Genomic DNA, 22,378 nt, shown 5'->3' with positions numbered 1-22,378 from the left:
AAAGTGTTTCAGGCGTTCAATTATTTACTTGCTTTTCTTCTTGTCTTGGATGAGCCAGCGGTCAGCGGTGGCGGCGGTCTCTTTTTCTCTGGTCAATGGAGTTTTCGGGATGGAGTTTCAATGGGTTGGGTTTTGAATGAATGGATGATGGATGACTCGATGGTTGGAACGAGACAGGACAGGGAGGGAGGAATAGTGGTCAAGGCCTGCGGGCTGGTGGGCTGGTGGTCTGTCTGTCTTTCTGTCTGACCGGCTGGCTGGCTGCGTGCGCCTTACACGTACATCTGACAGCTGGAGGGGATGTCTCCTACATGTTTATCTCTCTATATCTCAGCCTCTCTTTGCCCGTTTGGAGCGTAGATTCCAACAGGCTGGCACCAAGGTACCTACCTTACTTTCTTACCTACCTTTACTTTCATAGCAAGAAGCATCTCGATGTGCTCAGGTTGTCTGTCTTTCTTGATCTCATGCCATGCCGTGCCATTTGTCGTTGTGATGTCTGCCTGCCTACATAGCTACATGCGCCGGTCCTTGTCTACACACCTTCCTTATCCTACCCTACATATCCAACCAACTCTGCCATTCCTGTTGAAGTACCCAAGCTGAACTGAACTGAACTGAACTTGCTTGCCCTGTCATATCATGAGGTGATTACCAAAAACGCCGGTCTGAGGTGCCTTGCCTGAGCCAAAAGGAAAATGGGAAGGAAAGGAAAAAGAACGCCGTGAAGGAAATGAAATGGTGATGTGCCAATCGTCCGCCCGTCCATGGATGGATACGTGCGTAAGGGCCGCTGTGCTGCCATCGTTTGATTCGCCTCCTCAGGAAGCTGTACGGTGACCGCATCCCTCAACCTACACATGCTCAATTGGGCCCTCCGGAAGCAACTCATCAACACCACCAACGGAGCCGCGCCTGTCCTTGCCCTTGCCATCCTTGCCGCGCCAGTCGAGCCAGGCCTGCAGCGGGGGCCGGACAATGTCGTTGAAGAGGAAGGTGCCGTAGACGAGCAGGGCGAAGCCGGCGACCTGCAGCCACTTGAACGTCTCCCAGCCCAGGCCCAGCGAGACGATCCAGATGAACAGCGTGCGGCACGTGTCGATGGTGGCGCGGGAGGTGGCGCTGACGGTGCGCGTGACGGAGAGGCCGAAGAAGTTGAAGCCGCTGGTGGTTGTGCGTTAGCAGCTGAGTTGGGCAGGTTTGAGATGTGTTGGGGGTTTGGTGGGAGGATGTGGTCTTACCCAATGCTTATCATGATGAGGATGCTGCTGATGGCGACGGCGGGGAAGTGCGTGATCTCGCGCAGTCCCTCCTTTGCGTCAAAGTAGCCGTAACGCCCCGCGGGCGTCTGGCCGACTGCAAAGTGCAGGATCACCATGCAAAGGACGGTGACGGAGAAGCCGAAGATGCCCTCCCATCCGACCACCTTGAGCGGCTCCAGCTCGTAGTTCTCCATGATGCTCTCCTCGAGCACGAATTGCGTCGCCGTGAAGATTTGCGCGCCGGCAATTAGCAGCACGCCAATGATTGTGCGTACGGCCAGGGGCGCCGCAATTGGTTCCTCCTCGCCTGTGCCCATGACGTTTTGCAGGCTCCGCACCAGAATGGATCCCGACAGGGCGTACTTGTTCCCGCCCATGGGCGTCTGCGGCGACATGTGTCCGGCGGCACCAGCGTCGACGCTGGAGCCGTGGGATGCTTTGTCGTCCTTTGAAATTGCACCTGCGAGTCCAACGAGCATCACACCTAGCACGACAATGACCAGCGCGGCCCACTTGTAGAGCCGCAGGTACCGTTTGAGGAAGAGGACGGAGAACAGGCCGACGAAAAGCACCAGCGCGCCGCGAGTCATTTGGTAGATGGACGCAGCAACGAAGAGCAGTCCAACGTTCATCAGCGTCGTGCCCGCAATGTCGCACACGGCCGGCAGCGCCAGGTACGTGACCTTCCAGCCAGTGAGCGGGACGCGGTTGTGTCCGTCGCTGGCATGCGAGGGCACCAGCTTCAGCGGGTTCGCAACCTCTCCTTCCTCAACTTCGGTGCTTCCGCTGTCAGGCGTCTCTTCGGCCTCCGTCTCTGCAGTCCCGGGCCCTTCGTTATCGTTGTTGTCGACGGACGATCGCGGCACTGGCTCGTAGCCGCCCGACTCGGCGGCGCGCCGTTTGGCAAAGTAGCTCTGGTAGAGCGCGAAGCCGCCGACGACGAGCCAGCAGCCCATCTCGCCGATGAACATCTGGAGCGTCTGGATCACGGGCTGCTCGAAGTATTCTGGGTGCTTGGAGTCGCAGTTGCGCACGCATTGTTGGTCCTGTTGGCAGATGGTGCCCGTATCAGCGGTGCCGCGGCGGATGGAGAGTGAACAATGCAAGTTGTACCTGGAACTTTGTCAAGAGGGTGTTGCAGACGCCGGTCAGCAGCATCATGCTGACCAGGAACGGTACGACGGCCTTGGAGGCCATGATGGGCGATTAGGTCGGCTTCGCGTCCGGGCAGCCGCTTTCGGTGGTGTTGAAGATGCGGGGACTTGGAGAATCCGTGCGAGCAAAGCGTTGGAGACGTGAAGAGATGGATCCAGATGAGAGCTATGTCAAGCTCCTCCAAGGGGTAAGATGCACTGCAGGAGCGCGTGAGTTGTGACCTGAGCAAGTCGTCTGGTGGTCGGCGTAGGACATGAGGCTGGTCCGGTTGCAGGGGTGCTCGGTAGGCGCATGACGCGATAGCTCGCTCGCAGAGTAGCCGACCGGCCAATCAAAATCGACGTCCTTTGATAGGCCCGCCTTTCTCAACACCAAGGTCAATCGTCATCACCATTCACCTTTACAACACCTTCTCATCAAGGACGACCTTACTTCCTCTCGGGCTTCGTCTTCATTTTGGTCCTTATTCCTCCCATTTATGCTGTGTCCGCCCATCGACCCGACAGGGCTCGACAACGATGCAAACAACTTTGTGCTGTTCAAAGCCGACGCCCGGGCTGGTGGAAGGCCTGCTTCGCTGATCCAATCATCACCAAGACTGACATGCTCATTTGCTATCCGCGCAGCTGGATTCTTTCCAAGAGGACCCCTCCGAGGACGCGACTGACGCTAGTTGGGACAATCGATTCGTTGCGCCACAACGCCACTGGCAGGCAGGTGCATGAAACGGAGCCTCATCCAGCAATTTGGATGCCTCAGAATGCGGGTGGAACATGCAGTCTAGGCGGGACGGGCCGTGACGCTGCTGGCGACAGTCCCTAGACCCTTCGATCTTGGAAGTTTCGGGTCCTTTGTCTGACTCTGACCGTCGCCCACCATTCAGCGACATTGGCGTATGCAAATGTGGCGTAATGATCTCGACCAGGTGTTACCTCTTATCAAGCAAGACCAGAGAATGGTGAGGTGGGTTGAATCCAGTTCAACCCGTCAGTTCTGGGGTGGACTTGGGTGGTTCTCTGTCCGCTCGAGCTTGACGCGTTCTTGCCCGACGATGCGGCACGATCATGCTTCTTCCCCTTGGCTCCTCGACAGCTTCTTTTTCTTCACTTCCGTTTTTTCCTGTCCAGTCTCGGTCTTCGTCCTTTCCCACCTGAGTTCGAGTTCGAGTCTTCGAGTCTTCGGGGTTCTTGAAGCATTGCCTGCTGTTTCTTCTCTGGGCCTGCCCGGACGACATAGGAATCACTATCGGAGGGGAGTAATAGGTTAAAAAGAGTTGGAATTCTTTCTATCTCTATCTCTCGAGACTTTCCCCATGGCTTGTCGGTTGTGGACGTTGGTTGTGGACGGAGAAAAGAAAACAAGAACCTAAAGAATGAGGAAGGGGAACGTATCTGGAGCTCTCAGTTTCATCACCAGGCATGTCGTCATGACCCCGCTGGATTTGCCTGTGTCGCATCTCCTGCCTGCACAAACACGACCTGTATGGCGGAGAATGCCGCCGTCACCGCAAATATCTCGCTTCTTTTGGCGTGAGTGAGAAGACCGAGACATACGGATATAAGGATATTGAATACCGCCATAATTCCGAACTTGGCCTCCATCGATTCGACGTAGTAAAGAATGATGATGGAAATAATAGGAAGAATCGACGCAAGCGCCGTGCTTACCATAGACGTCATTCGGTCGATGACCTTCTCGTCCCAAAATTCGAGATCGCCGATCTTGCAACTCCGCCAGACCCTATCGAAGCCAAAGTCGAAAAACTTCTTCTTTACTAGTTTCGAGAACATATCCTTTTGGCGATAAGGATATGGGGTTATGATATCATTGGCGTGACCTTTGGGGCTTTCTATTGAACCCCATATTTCTGAATCTGCTCCCGAGAAAGGATGTGGGAAGCCCATTTGGCTCTCGTCTCCTATGAACCTTTGGATGTAATCCAAATCATTTTTTTTCGGTGGATCCATAGCAAGCATTCTGGACTGTTGGACAACTGCAGCATCTGTAGCGACACAACTTGTAAGTCTGACCCAAGCTCAAACCGGTTTCAGGCAGACTCACTGTACTTTTCAAGTTTTTCTCCAGCAGCAAGGATCAAATTCAGCCGTGGATCTCGACCGTCATCCTCTCTCTCGTCGGCTGATTTTCTCGCGGTACCCCAATCCCGCAGAAGGCTTTCAGAAGAGACTTGACTCTGAGTGCAGAGTAGAAGCTTGAGGTCTTCTTCGATTGCGGCTAACTCGGCTTGCAAGCACAAGATGTTCAACTTGTTTAGAAACCCGAATCTCCTGAATATTGCGAGTTCGGGCTGGAGGCCCATTCTTGCTGCCAGCCTCGGGTAGCCTGCAGGAAGATCATTGGATGGCGTGGTTGAGGCCGCGGTGGTTGATGCCGCAGTGCTCATGATTCGACGTGTCCAGGGTTTCCGTCACAGGCTCAATGCATGCCACGAAGATGTGTTCTCCACTTTCGGGAAAGAAGAGCGCCCAGTTAGTTTGCTATCTCGAACGCGAAATGAAGGCTTCCTTCTCCAATTCGACGCCGATACCCCCGCGACTAAATAAGACATGGTCAAAAGGAAATGGAGCAGTTGGGTATCAGGCTGAGGCTCTGCTCCGAACTGTTCGGCATTCAAAATGCAGAATGCTTCCATCAGCACTGCGCATGATGCACAAACAGACGATGCCTCCGGGTCAGATTTTCCCCGCTCAGGACGTCTTTCTTAGCCTGGTAACGAGTCGATGATATCGCGGAAATGATGGAATATTCAGTCTCCATCATCTGTTTCGCACAAGACATTCTGTGCAAATCTCTACCTGCGATTTCAGCCACCTCAGGCATCGCTTCTCTTGATACTCGCAGACATACATCATTTGAGGAATATCAGAGTTCGTCGACAAGAAATGGCCACGTTACATCCACTCGAAATGGCGAGGCCGAAATGCGAGTACGTCACCCACTTAAGTGGTCTGCCATCATACGCGGGTGATAACTGTGCATAGGACTGCGCCTGCTGACGCCTCCAACCTCCGTCAGCGCTACCAGGCTCGAATTCTGCGTGCTCCGGTTTGCTGGGATCAAGCTCAGCCTGACTTGCGCAAATGATGTCTCCGCGGCTGTTCCATCCAGTCTCCTGAATCCAACCGAAGTCCCCCCCTAGCTTCCAAAACACTGTCACTTCAAGAGCCGGACGAACGACCGTCTCCAAACATGATATCTGAGCAAGAATTTACCGGGAACGCGGAGTTGGCACCATGTAAGTCTAGTTTGCTCACCTGCAGACGTCACATCTGACCATCAGAATGGAGATGGTGTGGATAGGGCTATTTGCGGGCGTTCGTGGCAAAACAGCGTAGCGGGGGCTGAAAGCCAACGAATCGCACGTGGGGCCCACCCTCCACCTCGAGCGTCTGCTGTCGGATCCAACGAATCATCATTCGAAAGACTCGCCTAGCACGGGGAATGCATGCACTGCCAGGTCAGCCGTACCTCACGGATCGATCAGCCTTGCCCCCAGGCGCATTTCCCGTTTTTGGGCATTGACACCCGAAGTTCGGTAACAACCGCTGGCCAGCATTGATGAGGCTAGTTCGACATGCGGACTCTGAAAATGAAGGGGCTGAAAATGACCTCGAACGACGCAGGCTCAACGGCCTCGAATTCGAACTTTTTTCTATGTGAGGAATGAGACTTTGGGATACCCATGCAGCGGAATCTTCGTACAACTCCAATTTGAAGAACGTTCAGCGCGTACAGGGGCTTACAAGGGTCGTTTTTCATCAAGCTTCTCATCAACCGGCAGCATACCGGTGTATCCTAGCGACTTGATATTTGGTGCCACTTCTATGCATGCTGTGCCATTTGGAAACGAGCTTCTGACCGGCGACAGGAGCCCATGCTCAGCCACGGGCTGTTGTTCAGATTCGTAATCCCGGCGATCTTGGGGCAAATGATGCTAACCGCCAGATGATATGCGTTTCTGGCAGCAAAGCCCCCAACCAATTCTCGGAAGCTACGGGGCTCAATGCCATTCCACAGTTGGTACACGACAGGGTTGTCCAGACTGCATGTTACAGTTCCAGCGAATACCTGTGATTGGGGTCCAAGTGATTGGATGACGGCGAAAGCCACTGCGTCTACCTTTTCTTGGATACCAACTGGGCCTCGAGGCTCGTCTTAGAGGCTCATTGCCTGGCGCCCTGCCGCCTCGGATGCGAACCTGGCCGGCTGGCTATGCCACTCGGCATATTGATCAGCAGCGCACGAGTGCACGCAGAGCCTCATTCTTCGTCGCTTTTATGGGAGGCCTCCCGGGTCTCAGCTTCTGCGATCTGCGATATAATCGGTCCTCCCTCCCATCGTTGATTTACTTCCAACGCAGCACAACGGTGGAAGTAATGTGCTCCAAGTTCCTAAAAGGCCTTAAATTGTCTAGCAGCCGTCACGAACGAAATATAAATGTTGTATCCCTCTACTTTGTCTCCCATCTTTCTATTTCTTTTCCAGGGCTGACATCAAGGTTGGATCAATAGTTGAAATCTGAGCAGCAGACCGTATGGATCTTCCTCACACTCGAAAGCGGACGGAGAACATCAACAGTCCTCACGCTATGGTGTCCTCCTCTCGACTTGGATGCAAGTCTCATATCCATGCCCGTTGTTGTAGAGCTTTTGGGCCTAGAGATTCAAGAATATGAGAGCGACATCGACTTCTACGGTCGAAAGATCAGAACCAAAGGATACGTCGACCTCGATTGGGGACTCATCAAGTCACGACCGACTTTCCGCACACGCTTCCTGGTCGTGCAACAGGGAAACCCACGATTCGACATAGTCCTCGGGAGAAGAGCTGCATTAGACTATGGACTCATCGACTCGAGGTGCTATTCTACTCCTGCGTCACAGCCTGTTCGTATGATCTCTGGATATGAGAAGGGGTTCAGGGTGCGAGCTCCAGGACGAGCATGACCTGTTGGACCAAACAATCACTCTTAATGTACGCTGTAATTATACAACTGTTCAGATACACGGTATATTTGATAGCATTTACTGATCGAGGACTAGAATGACCACAACACGTCTGAAATTTGCGACTCGTGATTGAGTTCCATGTTCTCTGGCGAAAACTTGCGGCAAAGTCAGTCTCACCACTTGCTGTCGTATCGAGAGGCAGATGATCTCACGTGTCGAGTCAAGCCTTTGCCGTATGACTCCTACATGTGAGCCACAAGACACACTCGCCTCATCTAGGCAGCTGGGTAGGATGGAAGCCTGGAAGAAGGCATTCTTTCCATCACCGATCTACTAAAAGGTCAGTCTCCCCAAAGATTCTTTACACATACCCTGCATCGCCCTCACCACAGTCTCAGATCACGTTTGGGAAAACTTACGACAGTCTGCATCTTTGTCCTCATGAAGGATCGACGGTGCTGGATAGGAAGAGAAGACGCATTCGAATTCCAGGTAAGCAAGAAAACAAAGTAAATCTAGCCATGAAGCTAACAAATAACAGACTTGCGTGCTTCACTAATTACGTCTCGCTCCCAAATTTAACACACAAAGACTTTGTTAAGTAAGAACATTGGAACTTTGAAAGAGCACAGCACCATTTTCCATCCTCTCGGTGGCATCAGATGCTATCACAGTAACATCAGCCACCTTGTCGAAGGTACTTCTCCTCAGATAGCAGAAAGGAAAGAAACTCGTCGATGGGGACTTCTACCGGTACCACCAATAACTGACAGCAGCTCTTTGCGGACAGGCCTTTCCACGGGCGGAAATTCGCAGGATCAAGCCCCATTGCCGTTTGAAGAAGAGGAGGAGTACTTAGCTGCCTTCTTTGCCCTGTATGCCTCCATCGTTGCGGCGGCAATCTTGGACTTCTTCCCAATCCGTGTTTCAGTCTGCATGGCCTTGTCAGCCGCGACCTTTTGGAGATTTCCTTTGCCTGTGACAGTCGTCAGTCTTGAATCAACCCACATTCACTGCACGGCGAACGTACTCATGTCAGGCTGAGGCTTCCTCGTGATCATGGAGATGGGGCGGTCCCTCAGGCCGAGCTCATCCCACGTAGAGAGCGAGAGGAGCACATCGGCCGTGGCATTTTCGACGACAAAGTGTTCGGTGACGTAGAACCCCGGGGTGAACCAAAGGGCTTGTTTGTCATACACCGTCTGGTCGCGGCAATACCAGCGTATCTTCACCTTGCCCTCTTGATGGATAGATGTTCCGTCTGTGTTGCACAGTTGAGACTTCTTTCTCCAGGGGAAGAGTACGTCCAAGATCCGAGACCAACGAGAACGGTCACGCATCTCAAGCTCCAGATATTTGACAAGTTTGGCGCTGATGAGGTTGACGTCACTCGATCCCGTATCAAAAAGAGCGAAGAATAGTTTCAAATCCTCGTTGCCATTGCCATCTTTTTTGACCACAAGGATGGGTCTACGGTAATCTTCTGTTGGGAGCCTCGATCCCTGTGTCGAGACAACAGCGTCGGCGCTGCCAGGTCCTGAAGAGTCACCCTGCGCACCAGCTAAAACAGTGTGCAGGGTCACATCCCCTAAGCCTGGAGGACCGTTCCCGAGATGGTCCAACACCAAAAGACTACTTTCAATTTGTGGAGCCGTCGAGTCTGGAGGGTAGGTGGGTGTTGATGGAATGGCCGGGGCGGAGGAAGCCTGACTTCCAAGGCAACCATCATCATGAGGTGGGGCAGCGGGGTTTGGTGGGTTGTTGCAAGCATTCATGGTGGAGGAATTTCGTAGAGTCGTCTATTGTGCTTTCTAGAAGCTCAGTCTTATTAGCACAAGGTCGATCTGCTTCGCAACCTAACCGGCAAGACTGAGAAACGTTTTAGGCGAGGCTATCGCCAGGTAGCGAGGAGCAGAGCGAGAATACATACGCTCCGGGGTGCTGAGAATGGGAAGAGAGTACCTGCGAATGTTCCGAGGAGGACGAGCCTTGGTGTGGAAGGGAGGCAGACAGTGTACTGCGCTGGTGGATCTCTACCTCGGACTTGCATATCAGCTTTTGGTGACCTGGTTGTGGAGGATATGACGCTGCAGGGACGCCGCAGCTATAAGAACGTACCGCGAGCCTTTGACCGTGTTACCAAGTCGAGGAGTGACGAATACAACGCTTCTATGTGGACGAAGATGGACGCCCTTCTCAATCTTGTCGAGACAGGAGGGGCGCCCAGGAACAGTTCAGGGCGATGGACACAAAGCTTGACGGACTGTCGAGGCTGCAGAAACGTTGCTTGAACGAGTGCGCTGACTCTTATTCAAAGGATAGGAAGGCAAGGCAAGGCAAAGAGGGAGGACCGAGCAAGGAGGTGGGAGGGGAGAGAAAAAGGTCGAGGAGTTGGTCTCTGGCGGAGAGACCCCGAGGGTCGGCGGGTGTAGGTGGATGACGAGCAGTCGAAGAACAAAGGCGGCGCCGGTGGTGAGGACATACGGCAAGCGGAGCAGGGTAGGCCAATGCATATCAGACTGGCCAGTCTGGAGGCGTAGAGGCGAGGCGGTGCAGAAAACCGGACAGGGCAGATGGTATTGGCCAACCGGGCGTCAGCCTCCCCGTCCTGCATCCGTCACAGGTTCTTCTTGACGATTAAGAAGTGTGCAGATGGTCCATTTTCCGGAGTCTAGACCTTGTCCAGTTGAGGTTGAGGAGACTGTAGGCCACACCGTATCCTCTCAGTCAGGTTGCAGGGCGGCTCAATGACCCGTCGCTTTTGCATTTCCAAGGGACCTCGCAGCTTTGGATCTCATCAATGACCTCACATATCGCGCCGGCCTGGGACGGTGGCTGAGCATTTATGGAATTGCGCATGGCGGCCGACGCACATCCAGTCGAGGCCCCAGCAGTATAGAAAGAGTTCGCGGAAGTGACTCTGAATATCGTGCTCAGCTTTGCTGCTGCTGGCAAGCTCCTAGCAAGTACAAGCATTGGATTGTCCATTTGTATCTTCATGACGTCAGCGCATGTTCGTGATAGCTAGCATAGAAATACTAGGTGTTGAGGAACAAACCCAGCTATCTGACAGTGTACGAGGGCGCCGCCGGCGCTTAGCGGTGGCGAGAGGCTTTTGGCTTGACCAAGAGAATACTCGAACGAGGAGTCGCTGGCGGGAACCACTCATTCGTTGACAGCTCAGCGAAGGGCAATCAGCCCCGTCACTTGCCTGCCCGTTAACACGTAGCAAACGAGATGGAATGGCCCGGAGAGTGGCGAGGACGGACTACGCAGGCTGTCAGGTCCTCCGCGCATTGATTGGCCCCGGACCATGCAGCCTGACCCTGTCCTCCGTTCCCGTGATGAGAGCCTGAAGACAATATCGTGCGTCGCCCTTATCCGCTTATCACCGAGCTGGATCCCCACGAATTTCTTCAACAACGTGATGCTTTCAACACAAAAGACTTGAATTCGCCTTGAGTCGACGGGCACCGCCGGGAAATCGATCACTTCAAACAATGAGCAGAAGAGATCTCAACTTGAAGCAGGCACTTTTGACTAAACAAAGCCATTGAGTCCCATCTGCAGAGCACTGAATATCGGCTCCGGTACTTTCAAAGATGCGCTCTTGGGGACTATGGCCATAAGGAGAAAGAGTTTCTGCGGTTCAAATCGCAACAAACTTACTCTGAAGATCTGGTACATCGACCCTCTTCAATTCCTGAGCCATTTGTCCACGGTTGACGGCAGCCTTCGTCGCCTGTCCCTTGACAGGTCTTTGAACAATGGAAAAACGTCACGAAGGATACGGACAAAGGGATTCCTAAACACTTGACAACTGAACGGAAGTTTCAAGGTGCAGCTGAAGATCCACCTTGACTGCCGTTGCTTGTGGACTGTCCGCTTTTCGGTTGGAGCCCCTGGCTCTTGACCCTTTTTTCCATTTCTTCGTTCCGCTTCTTCATGACCCTGGCCCTTTCATCCCGATCTTTTTGCGCACCCTGTTGATCTGCGACGGTCCATATTAGCAAGAGAAACCCAGCCTGGGCGTATGTTGTAGAGCGGACATACCTGTACTCGGCTTAGATTTTTCGCCGATCATCCGTTGGACCATGCAGACAGACGGCTCTGTCAATTTTTCTTCGAGCCAAGTGCGGCGTGAGAAGATGAGATCCGCTGCAGCATTTTCGACGACAATGTGCTTGGTGCGATATGTCTTGGGATCGAAGAAAAGATGCTGGTGCAGGCGGGGACTGGAGTCGAGACATTGCCACTGCACGAAGACTGGGCTCTGCTGGTGACGGACACGAGCACCGTCTACGCTACGGACATCTTCGATCACCTTGCCTTTTCCCATCTTGAGCTTTGATGAGATTCTGCCCAAACCCCGAGGCGGACAGGTTGGTTTTTCAGGCTCAATGTTCAGTCTCCTGGCCAGTTGGCTGCTGATGATGTTGATAGATTCACTGCCCGAGTCGTACAAACCAACGGCTGGAACGAGGTGCTCGTTTCCATTGCGGTCGGTCGCAATCACATTGAGCTTTCTCTTGAAGTCTTCCGCGGAGAATGGCACGTCATCCTCAGGTTCGCTGTGCTCAGAAGGGGGAGCGAGCCGGATTTGACCCTCAGCAGCCATCGAGGCATCGTCTTCATCTGCTTGTCCGCTTCCTTCGTCGTCAAGGATCGTGTGTTCATTCTCATGAACTTGATGAGAAGCCGTGGTGTTCGAGGGGTATGATTGCGAAGGGAGAGGGTGGTGTATGGCGGTGGGTGATAACGACATTTCCGCAGCAGTATCAAACTGGTCGGGCGGATTCAGATGGATGGTCAAGTTTCGAGCTTGTGGTCCTCTCCCTGATCAGCAAGCAGACAAAGAGGAGGTATTGGAACACAGGAGGACTCAAAATGAGCAAAAAGTACTAGCTGGAGTTTTGTGGCGGATTGGTCAAGCAAAAGCAATGGAGGGGGAGGTGGGCGCAGGCAGGACACGAAACGCAGCCTCGTGCGCGGGCATATTACGAATGTAGCCGCATCCCCCTCACCCTCTCGTTCGATGTCTCTCATTCACCAGTGCCCGCCCGAGCAGTCTATGAAGTCGATGGTGCTGCCGCGTTGTCTTCATGAAACCACGACATACGACACTATGCCGCAGGTCAAGTGCAGACTGCTCTCAACGACACACAGTTCTCTTCCTGCCTCACTTGATGGACAAGGCTCTCTCTCCACTTGATCTGAATGACACAAAGCCTCGCTCGGCTTCTGAAAAAGCCAATCAGCGGAGGAGTAGTCGGTGGCATAAGCAAAACTCCCACTGTTGTTGATAACAGGCGGGCTCGGAAGGGGCCAAGTGTGCTCAGCCAACCATTTCTGATGTTGCCGTCGGCTAAGAAGGCGAAGAGCCCATCCAACCATTTCTGACGCTGCCGTCGGCAAAGGCGAAGAGCCCAGACAGTCAGTCAATGGCGCCAGCAGCACCAGCAGGGCCAGCGGCGACAGCCACGATAAGTCTGTCAGGCTTGAGCCAATTGCGTGCCAAAAATCAGCAGGGCGATGCGTTGGCAGGCAGTGGACATAGTGTACCGGGTCAGACGAGGAGGTGCGGAGCGGAGAGTCTTGGTTGAGGTTCCGGGAGGAGGAGGACGGAGGAGGTCCCGGATCTCGCTTAACAGGAGGCCAAAGCTTCCGCGCTGTTCCTGAGAGGGAGACGCCGTGACACGACAAAGGAACACCAATCCATTGTTCTCTGTCTGGAGATTGCATAGCGACACCGTCCTATCCACAATATACTGGTCCAATCGACTGTGTCTTTTGCTAACGCGTCTTCCTGGACATTTCGATACCGACGGCGCAATGCGGAATTTGCAAAACACTCTCCTTGGGACAAGCGACGATATCGAGACGGCCTTGGCCGGCGGCGCTGCAATCTTGACCAGAAGATGCTCAATCGACGACAGGAAGTTCTTCGAGGTCCGATTTGTAAAGAATTGGAAGTCAACCTACCAGAGGGGCTACCAACGGTCTTCTTTGCCACTCTTCGACGCCGATATTGGAGCTAAGGACTACCAGTTTCAGCGCTCAACTCACAAGATTCCGAGGGGACATTGTTCTTCTTTGACACCGACAATTTTTTCAGCCTTCCATCCTTTGTTGCTCGTCCTTTGAGAGCTTTGAACAATGCAGAAACATCATGAACAATGCGGACAAAGGGACTCTCAAACCCTTGACGTATATCAACGCGGCAGTGCCTTGTCTTTACAGAAGGCAAAACTCACCGAGCCAGGCGCTTGTCCATCGCTTGCATATTTCTCTCTTTGTCAACTTTTTTCGCCTTCACTTCGCTCCATCCACAACACAGCTACAGGCAGGTCCTGTGAGGTAAGTCGACAAAATGGATCGATCATGCTTGGACGCAAACCAGAAAGCGCAAAGGCCCTGGCCCATTCCCGGACTCGTCAAAGAAGCCATCAGGAACGATCCCTCCCTCCGAGGCCTTGTAAAGGTCAGCCCCCATCTCTTGCCGAATCTCTCTGGAGAGATCCACCCCGTATTTAAGCACAAGAACTTTCCCATGCTTTCGAAGAAGGCTTACCGTAACCTCAATCTAGGGTTGCGTCTTGCCAGCCGCCTTTTGAAGGCAAAACATCTCCTCCATTGGTGGGTGCACGTAGGGTACGGAAAACGGGTCTTGAAGCAAAAGAACAGAAAAGGCGAGGCGGAGAATTATCTCGAGAAGACCGGAAACTATACTGAGAGACAGGAGCAACTTACCAGCGACGCAATCGATAGCTTGTCAACGCTCGTTCTTTGGACATTTGACGTTTGGACCGGCAAAGGCGACTTCTCATACGCGCGAACCACCCTCCTCAACGACCACGAGCCGCAGCCCCTGCATCCTCTATTCGCCGCGTCGGGACCGCGCAACGCCTGCCAGGTCTTTTTGCACGACCAGTATCGGTACTTTGCCGAAGAGGGTTTCGTCGACGCATCCCTGGAGGAGCAACTGAGGTTCTCGTTCTCCTTTGCAGCCACCATTGTGCACGAGCTGACGCACTGCTTCGCCGCCATGCGGCGGGGCTTTCTGCAGCCGGAAGAGTGGTTCCATATCGATGACCCCGACTGCGAGTTGGGCTGGAGTTGGGAGTCGGAGGCGTTTGGCGGCGTCATTCTGGCGTGCGATCAGAAGCTTTGTCCGCCTGGCCATCTGGTATGGAATACGTGGGCAGAGGAAGTCGGTAAGAAACAGGCCGGCGGGTACTACAGGCAGCTCGTACCCATAGACTGGATCGCGGGCTGGTTTCGCGAGGAGACTTGGAGTGGAGAGTCGCTGCTTTGCGTCGTCCAAGATGATCTGGTATTCTGGGAGAGGTCGCGGAAGAAGGTGTCGCTGGTACATAATAGCAGGGCGATGGGATCCAAAAGGCCATTTACGGCATTGTGCGACCTAGAGGAGGACTCTGACGACGACCACGACTGCAACGACAAAGTCGAGGAGGAAAGTCTTGCAGTTCCGCAGAGCAAACGACTTTGCCGCAGGTCCGGCTGAGAGACTCGTTGATGGAGAGCAACAAATCCAGGGCGCGATTTTTCTGCTTCTATTTTTGGATTGGTAGGTTAGTCGTGGGCATCTCAACGACGGCCGGCCCGTTAGGAAGATTTCTGTCACCGCCATTTCGGTCGTGAATCCTTCAAGCGCCACAGGTAGGTCCTGAATGAGGTAAGTTTCCTGTTTCATAGCATGCAAGTCTTTCGCAATCTCCACTTCCTATTTTCTTTCTTCAATCGCGTCTAACCGAGTGCCAAAACTGTTGTTGATCTAAAAGTGATGAGCCGTGAGGTTTCTAATTCCATCCGTTTGGGTCATCGGTGTGGAATTCCAAAGCATTTCTCCTTCGATGCCCCTTTGCAATGTTGACGTTCGAAATATGGGTCTTTGCGGGTTCTGCACGAGGTTTCAGGCTCGGAACCGCCGGATTTGCAGCCAACAGAGACCATTCAGGGGCTCTCGATCCCTCCCAAAGAGTGAATCGCACCATCGAGAGCGACTGTCCCGGAGACCCGCTCGGGGTCGCCGATGTTTGTTCAAGGCCTGGGAGACTTTCCTCGAGATCGACGCAGCGTGGGCAGTGGACCTCCGGAGTCGCGGCGCATGAACTCTGTTCAGGCTTGTCACGGCGGCCATGAGTGACAATCTTTACCGCATCGCCGTCAACCAGCGATGGTTTTCCACTGCACTGCAGCGTTGCGGGCTAAAAATGTTTCTCCTGACCCCAGTACTTTGCATCCAACCTCCACAGAGTGCAGTTCTCGATGTGCTCTCCTGCGCGCATGATTTGTTCCGGGCAGAGATAATCGCTGTAGGACTCTTCTCAGTCAATGGCATTGCTGCGTCGCAAACACTTCCCACGGTCAGCGTGCAGCCCGAGTTGCTTGGCCAGCCAGAAGGCCAAAATGCCAACACTGCGCGCTCCCAAAGACAGCTCACAGCCCCGGGGCATGGCGCGCGTCGCATCTACAGTACACTCAATCAATCTCGGGACCCGAGTTCACCGACTCCAAATTTGACACTGGAACAATTTCTGTCGTCAGGTCTTCTCAGCGAGAGACCGGTGACCGCCGCAGAAATAACTCCCACCGAGCTGACGTAACACGACCGGACCAGACGTGAGCTTCCGTCAGCAATACTGTGATGAGAGCAGGAGGATCATGCCCTGCAGAGAGACTGATGACGAAGGATGGGAATGCTGCTTTTCCTTGATCTGCCCTGATACACCGAATTGCTCCGAGTGCCGAGTAACCAACTCCATGAATGCGAGCAATGCAAAAAGGAGGGGAGGGATTCTTTGTGCTTCCGCTCGTGCCTCTTGCAGCAATCAAGACGAAAAAAAGGAATCCTTCCAATCCTTTGACGCTCCATCGAGACGCGCCCAGAGCTCAAAGGGGCCGCGCGTGGCTCAACGTGGATGTTTCCAGAAATGCGCTGTGCGGCGCAGGATTTGCGCAGAAAGTGGTGGCACACGGTACTGCAGGCTCTTTGACCTGGTGGTTGAATGCTTTCGATTGCAATCACTGGGGGAGGCCTGAGTGGTCGGTGTGCTCGTAGCCCCAGAACGTTTGACTGCTCATTTACTCCTGTTGGGCGCGTGATGTTTTCTTGTCGTTGCCGTTACGGTTCTGTGTACCCCCCAGCTGTGATCACCAAAACTTTGCCGTCGTCACTGACTCCATGGCCATTTTGCCACGTCGATGCTCCCATGTGCCCCGATGAAAGCATTGCCAAGGGCATTGTGTCGTCCCAGGGACGTGTCAACACAAAAATAACAAAGAAGGGCGCCCGTCTGTTGTTGCTGTCTAAACATAGACAACAAAGGCGTCGGGGCATACCAGAAAAATCCCAATCGCCGCGATGGATGCGCAATGTGCCGTCGCTTTCAAGAAAACATGGCGGACGCAAAGTTCTGGACATGGATATGACGCCCCTCTCGCTCTAATTTTCGACAGATTCCTGTTGTAAGTCCCACGTAGACAGTAGACAGAAGCGACGGCGACAGATGTCAGCCAGGCTCGTCTTGGATCGGCATCTACGGCCAGAGCCACGACTCGTCTTGTCTCGCAATACCCTTTTCTCTGTGTCGTACTGACTCCTTTCCCATTGGACAAGCAGTACAAAATGCCAGATTCTTTCTTTAGCAAGATCGCGGTCCAATCTCTGCCCTAGGCGACTATGGATCTTGGGGCATGTGGAACTGCCACTTGGAGTAAGCCGTACAACCATGGCATTACAAAGCTTCCGTCTTTGCCGTCGAGTGCGGCCGGTTTGTGCACCCGTTGTAAGGGGCCTCCATGTGGAGAACTTCAGTTCTCAAGTAGTGATGGGAGGGTGCTGATCGCGCGGCACAGGGCAGCTGGTGGAGAGGTAGGCTTTGCGGGCGAACGGCTGGTCGGATGGACATTGACGGGGATAATCTGCTTGACCATGGGAATTTGCGAAATTGCATGTTGCAATCCTAGATTGGGATTCGGGATCACCGTTTGCAACCAGCCCAGTGCTTAGGTTTCAGTTTTTGTGGCAACGTTCGCCATGTTCCCTGGCATTACAAAGCGTCGGGCCATGAGAGCGCGAGCGTCGTCGTTGAGACACCGCTTCCTTGGTGTGTTCCCCGAGAGTTCTCCACGATACTTCAAAATTTTCGCTGTTGTTTGGCCACTGGATGGTCCAGGGCATTTTTCGCCCCTTCGTCGATTCGGTCATGATCACCCTGCCGGCTCAAAATTTCATGCGAGTGTCTTGCTGGTCAAGGCTCGCTTTTGGCTTCCACTTGCCGGTCTCAGCATCCGATGGGTTGTGAAAAGCCTACCCCTAGTAAGAGGCGAAGAGAAAGAAGACTGATCGGCGTGTCCAAGTGCAGAGACGGATAGAGGTATTCATCTTCCTCCGACCGATTGAGATAGACTGATGAAGCATTTTCATACCCCATAAGTTTGTGGTGCTCCGTGTGTCGCGACAGTGTGCACTGAGACTGCTGACCTCCGCCAACATTCGAAGCTGATTCTCCTCTTGCTTCCATATTCTCACGGTAAATTCCAAACATACATCCAAAAGCACAGTCCACATGACAGTCTTCACCGCGCAGGTCCCCAGGTACGTCAGACCCTATTTTTAGTATCCGCACCACGCGGGCAAATCCTTCAAGCGAACTGCATGCATGCACCACAACCGGGGAACGGGACCGCGACCGGGTCGGAGAAGAATTGTGTCGGGATTGGCAGTCCACTTCATGGCATCCATATCGTCCAAACCCATGCAGGGCGCCGGCGCTCAGTGGGCAGCTCCGCAGCGTGCGGGCACTTGGTGTGGCTCACGACATCGTCATTGAATGGAGCCGCAGCGGCGGCGGCGGCGACCACGCGATCTGCGGATTTGGGCACAAAAGTGGCGGCCGTGTCGCACAAGGGGAAAAGAAACTTGAGGGAGAAAAGGAGGAGACGAGGAGAGGGGGATGCGAGATCCGAATCCGAACGCGAGAAGGGGGTGAGAAGTACGGTCGGGAAGCCAGATGAGCGCAAGTGATAAGGTGAAGCAAGACCTTCTAGCGTCCAAAGTAAGCAATCAGTATGCCTGAGGGTTTGCCGGTGGTGGTGGCGGCGGTGTGCGCTTGAACAAAATGCCGAAGCCGAACTTGTCATCCGTGGGTTTGCCGTGTTGTCCGTTGCCTCTGGAAGCCCAAGATGACATCCCTGCATCCGGTCAGGTAGGAGTTGCAGACGGGACCATCGTGAGAGTTTTTCTCGGAGCCCTGGATAAGGTATGTCCAGTGCTCTGGGGATTTGGGGGCCAGGGCACGCAGGTGCCACAGCCGGAGCCGGGAGTGGCGGCCGAGCCGCACGCGGGCCAGGTCTTCACAGGGTGGGTAGGCCCGGGCCTAGGTCCGTGTGTTGGTGGTGTTGTGGTTGTGTGTACGGGCGTATGCTGTCTCACTGGGTCGACTGCGTTACAGACGTTTGTGAATGCGACGCGGGATGCGAAGCGGGAGCATGCATGCGTGGCGGTGAGATGCTCGTGGCTGATGGCAAATATGCAGAATGCGAGAGAAAAGAGGTGGCGATTTGTCCAAGCTGTGTCGTGAAGATGCAAAGAGTGGTGAGGTGCAGCCATGATGCGGTGGAATCCAGGGTCGTACAAGGGGCACCTTGCTGGACAGCGGAGAGTCGTGGGGTTCATGCGAGTAAGGCAAGGACGGCATGTGGGAACAATGTTCTTTTTTCTCCAACCAGCCAGTCATCCCTGACCTTTTTGGCTTAGGAGCTGGTTGTGGCCGTGGGGCGGTTGCAGCGTTGACGAGCATTTTGCGTATCGTGGAGGCTTCTCCGGCCTTCGGCATCTGGACGGTCGCAAGTCTCTGCGGCCAAGCGTCAGGAATACCACGTTCCATTGCACTAACGAAAACCAGAGTTCCAGAGCAGCTGCCTGTTTTTTCCGTCAGACTTGGTGTTGAGACTTGTGGTTTTGTTTTGGTGCAGGGATCCGTCTCGCTTGGAGGTTTGAGGGGCTGCTCGACGATGGCAAAACCGGGAATGGCGTCGAGCGCTGCTGGTGAGGTGTGTGGCGTAAGCTGCCTCGTACCATCTCGTGGCAAAGATAGACCAAGGAAGTAACGAAGCAGCAAGGCATTATGCGAGGGCACGCGTGGTGCAGTTCTTGGTGGCGGCAGCAAACGTGTTCTCCTTCTTTTAGATTCGAGTCTCGCCTAACTGACCAGGGCGTAGGGCTGGAGCCGGGGTGTCGAAGGCAGGGTGCGCACTGGTTACGCCGCATGACGGGAGTGGTTGTTGGTTGTACAACGGTCGAGAACTGGAAGAAGAAAATTGTGCCCTTGCAAAGAATTGCATGTGATATGATTCTAAAAACGAGAGTGAGGGTATACGGCGCCGAAATGCTATGCGAAAATACAAAACAAGAGTCGCCCATGATCCCGGAAGCGAATGCCTGATGCTCAAATGCATCTCAAACACCAAAATGCTTTTGGTATGCAGTATCCCCAGAACGCCGTGCTGTAAATAGATCCTCATTGGCTTGGTCGCCTCATTCTCGCCTCAACCCACTGTCTCTCCAGCTCAGCTGCGCGCTGCGCGGCAGCCCTCCTAGCTTTGCTTTGTGCTTCCCACTGGCTTTGTGCGTAATCAGGTAGCTCGTCGCCTCGTTCTGCGCGGAGTCGCTCTTCGGCTTCGATTTCGGCCAGAGCCTCTGCCAGGGCTTGGGAAGAAGTCAGGCTCCTGTTGGGAGGGTCCACCTGCTCATAGGTGGGCAAGGAGGGCTGTGACGAAATGCGTGGACCATGGTGCTCGCTGTAGACCGAGTTTGTAGGATGCTGAGGTCCGCGCAACGGCGAAAATGGCTCAAAGCCAGAAGTTGCTTCGGCAAATTGGTGGAGTTCATTGAGATCCTCGAAGGTTTCGCTTTGACTTCGGGCTCTGCCTTGGCTATCTCGTCCGCGGTTCGCACGTGGGGGAGAGTCTGCCCAAGGTGCGCCAGCATAAGTGTGTGGAGGACTCTTTGCTGATTCCGCCTGGCTTGGTCTTCGAGAGTCGTCTGCGGGCTGTGAAGGCGGAGTATCGTGTGCGGGAATAGCGGAGGTGCCAGGCCTACTAGGCACCCTCAAAGGTGAAGGTCGCCAGTCTCGACCGCTTGACATGGAAGCGTTGCTTGATGGAGTTCGTGAATAAGAGGTCTGTGTTGGAGGGGCCGAGCGAGGAATGGCTGGAAGAGGTTTGTCAAGCGAGATGGAGCGTTGCGAGACAGTTTGGGGAGATGGTAGAAAGCCGGGTCTTCTTCTTCTTTCTCCGTGGGGGACGTTTAAAGTAAGAGGAGGTCCTGCTCGGGTGCCAGAAGGGTAGGGTATCGATGCAGTGGATGGAGTCTGAGCTCGGGCGGAGGTAGTATTAAGTTGAGGATAGTCCATTCGGGCAGAAGACCCGACATGGGCAAGGAGCACGGGAGAGTGGAGCATCAGCTGGGCGGAATAGCTGATATATTCGGGTGTAGGCAAGAGCGGATAGGGTGCGGGCGTGGCAGCGGAGCAAGGTTGCATGTCGAGGGAGCGCAAATGATGCTGGACGCCGATCAAGCAGTTGTGAAAGCACGCACAGTATCCCGTGACAACCGAATCGTCAAAGAAGGTGGAGCAGGCAAAGAAGTTTGCCGAATGTACGGGTAATGACAGAAGATCAGTCAGGGGCGGATAGGCGAGTGGTACAGAGTGCGGAGAGGACCAAAGCCACGCTAAAAGGAGTGATGGCTAGTCCATAAGTATTGCAAGCCCAGTTGACTAGAAGCGGAAGGATTTGGGGCATGGCGAGGAAGTGGCTTGAAAGTAGGGCTGAGGTTGGCCCAGGTGCACAAAGAGAAGCACTACGACGACGAATTGGGACTATTTTTGCTTGTTGGATGCGTTGGCTGGCAACATAAACAAGGTGACAGGATGCAACCAACGTGAGGCTATACCGCTGTTTGCGGGCCAGAATCGCCAGCTCGCTCGGCGGAGGCGGCGGCGGCGGCGGCGGCGGCGGCGGCGGCGGGCGGGCGGCGGAGGCAGGCGCACATGGGATGAGATGGCATGGCGACGGCTGTGCGGGTACGAGGGCGTGCGGACTGGGTATGTCAGCCTTGGTGTATGGAGGAGTAGAGGACGAGTGGTGGTCGGAGTGTCGATGCATTTGCGTCTGCGAGGCCCGGCCGATCTGACGACGCTGTCAGCGGCCCTGCCCAAAGCGGTTAGGCTAGCCGATCCTCTCAACCTAAAAATAACCACCCCGGGACCGCCGTCTACCGCCGTCCGCCGCCCACCGCCTCAACCTGATCCACTGGCACCACGCTTGCCCACGACCTCGACCTTCTAGATATTCGCTCCTTTACGAGCCTGTGCCTCCTCGCGGCGTCTTCGCTTTTCCGTTTCCATATATCTGCTCCGCGCCCGTCGCAGTCAACAACCCGCAAGAACCTCGACCTAGCAGAAAAACATGGCCTCTTACCGCATCGACAGATCCTGTGTGCGTTACGAGTCCATTCCTTTCAATGCCATGGATTTGGACCGAGCATGAGATTAAGCGAACCTCGCCCACCGCTGGTCTTGCCAAGCCGACTTGTCCCCCACACTGCCATCTCTGATTCTTCCATTTATTGATGATTTGACGATAGGATCTGCCTCGGGAAGCATCCGGTTGTCTGACCCGAGTCCCGTGGTTCATTCGATACTTGGCGGACTGTTCCAACGCTGCTTCTCGCTTATTCAACTCCAACTCGTTGGACAATAAGCTGAGAGCCGAGTCAACGGCTGAACCGTATATGCCATACCAATCCGTACGCATGACGGCTTTATTGGCTGATTATCAGGCGCGACGCCGCGGGCTTTAAAAGCGTTCCTACGTCTTCTTTTTTGGTTCCTTGAGCCTAAGTTGTGGCTTCTAATCTCTGACTCCGCGGACACGCCCGAGGGCTGCAGCTTGTCATCTTCA

The 22,378-nt window shown here is 54.2% G+C and overlaps 8 protein-coding genes across 8 annotated transcripts; 1 reads left to right on the top strand and 7 right to left on the bottom strand.

Moving 5' to 3' along the window:
- Window positions 1-854: 854 nt before the first annotated feature.
- On the bottom strand, window positions 855-2,459 carry J3D65DRAFT_560021 (integral membrane protein-like protein; the record flags this gene model as incomplete). Its single annotated transcript, XM_066797441.1, has 4 exons — window positions 855-1,164; window positions 1,242-1,569; window positions 1,672-2,308; window positions 2,376-2,459. The coding sequence occupies 4 exons, from the start codon at window positions 2,457-2,459 to the stop codon at window positions 855-857; spliced, it is 1,359 nt and encodes a 452-aa protein (XP_066651549.1).
- A 1,382-nt stretch (window positions 2,460-3,841) lies between these two features.
- On the bottom strand, window positions 3,842-4,821 carry J3D65DRAFT_560260 (uncharacterized protein; the record flags this gene model as incomplete). Its single annotated transcript, XM_066797462.1, has 2 exons — window positions 3,842-4,442; window positions 4,475-4,821. 2 exons carry the CDS (start codon window positions 4,819-4,821, stop codon window positions 3,842-3,844), a joined length of 948 nt encoding a protein of 315 aa, XP_066651548.1.
- Window positions 4,822-8,205: 3,384 nt separating this feature from the next.
- Window positions 8,206-9,162, bottom strand: J3D65DRAFT_606786 (uncharacterized protein; the record flags this gene model as incomplete). The annotated part of the gene is made up of 2 exons (XM_066798460.1): window positions 8,206-8,363; window positions 8,418-9,162. The coding sequence occupies 2 exons, from the start codon at window positions 9,160-9,162 to the stop codon at window positions 8,206-8,208; spliced, it is 903 nt and encodes a 300-aa protein (XP_066651547.1).
- Window positions 9,163-9,410: 248 nt separating this feature from the next.
- Window positions 9,411-10,007, bottom strand: J3D65DRAFT_125892 (uncharacterized protein). The gene is made up of 2 exons (XM_066793852.1): window positions 9,506-10,007; window positions 9,411-9,424 (listed from the first exon to the last, which is right to left on the bottom strand). Exon 1 carries the CDS (start codon window positions 9,898-9,900, stop codon window positions 9,622-9,624), a length of 279 nt encoding a protein of 92 aa, XP_066651546.1. The 5' UTR covers window positions 9,901-10,007; the 3' UTR covers window positions 9,411-9,424; window positions 9,506-9,621.
- Window positions 10,008-10,888: 881 nt separating this feature from the next.
- Window positions 10,889-12,793, bottom strand: J3D65DRAFT_126165 (uncharacterized protein). Its single transcript, XM_066793853.1, has 3 exons — window positions 12,412-12,793; window positions 11,441-12,208; window positions 10,889-11,378 (listed from the first exon to the last, which is right to left on the bottom strand). The coding sequence occupies exons 1-3, from the start codon at window positions 12,431-12,433 to the stop codon at window positions 11,221-11,223; spliced, it is 948 nt and encodes a 315-aa protein (XP_066651545.1). The 5' UTR covers window positions 12,434-12,793; the 3' UTR covers window positions 10,889-11,220.
- On the bottom strand, window positions 12,320-13,443 carry J3D65DRAFT_126299 (uncharacterized protein). Its single transcript, XM_066793855.1, has one exon. The coding sequence runs from the start codon at window positions 13,127-13,129 to the stop codon at window positions 12,488-12,490; it is 642 nt and encodes a 213-aa protein (XP_066651544.1). The 5' UTR covers window positions 13,130-13,443; the 3' UTR covers window positions 12,320-12,487.
- J3D65DRAFT_126206 (uncharacterized protein) lies at window positions 13,444-15,093 on the top strand. The gene has a single exon (XM_066793854.1). It carries the CDS (start codon window positions 13,758-13,760, stop codon window positions 14,910-14,912), a length of 1,155 nt encoding a protein of 384 aa, XP_066651543.1. The 5' UTR covers window positions 13,444-13,757; the 3' UTR covers window positions 14,913-15,093.
- A 4,839-nt stretch (window positions 15,094-19,932) lies between these two features.
- On the bottom strand, window positions 19,933-21,482 carry J3D65DRAFT_606783 (uncharacterized protein; the record flags this gene model as incomplete). The annotated part of the gene is made up of 2 exons (XM_066798459.1): window positions 19,933-21,162; window positions 21,369-21,482. 2 exons carry the CDS (start codon window positions 21,480-21,482, stop codon window positions 19,933-19,935), a joined length of 1,344 nt encoding a protein of 447 aa, XP_066651542.1.
- Window positions 21,483-22,378: the final 896 nt, after the last annotated feature.

This window comes from Phyllosticta citribraziliensis (assembly GCF_038025025.1).
Source record: "Phyllosticta citribraziliensis strain CPC 17464 chromosome Unknown J3D65scaffold_12, whole genome shotgun sequence".
Classification (NCBI taxonomy): domain Eukaryota; kingdom Fungi; phylum Ascomycota; class Dothideomycetes; order Botryosphaeriales; family Phyllostictaceae; genus Phyllosticta; species Phyllosticta citribraziliensis.
The sequence above is the reverse complement of the archived record's forward strand: the minus strand, read 5'-3'. Positions and strand labels throughout refer to the sequence as shown.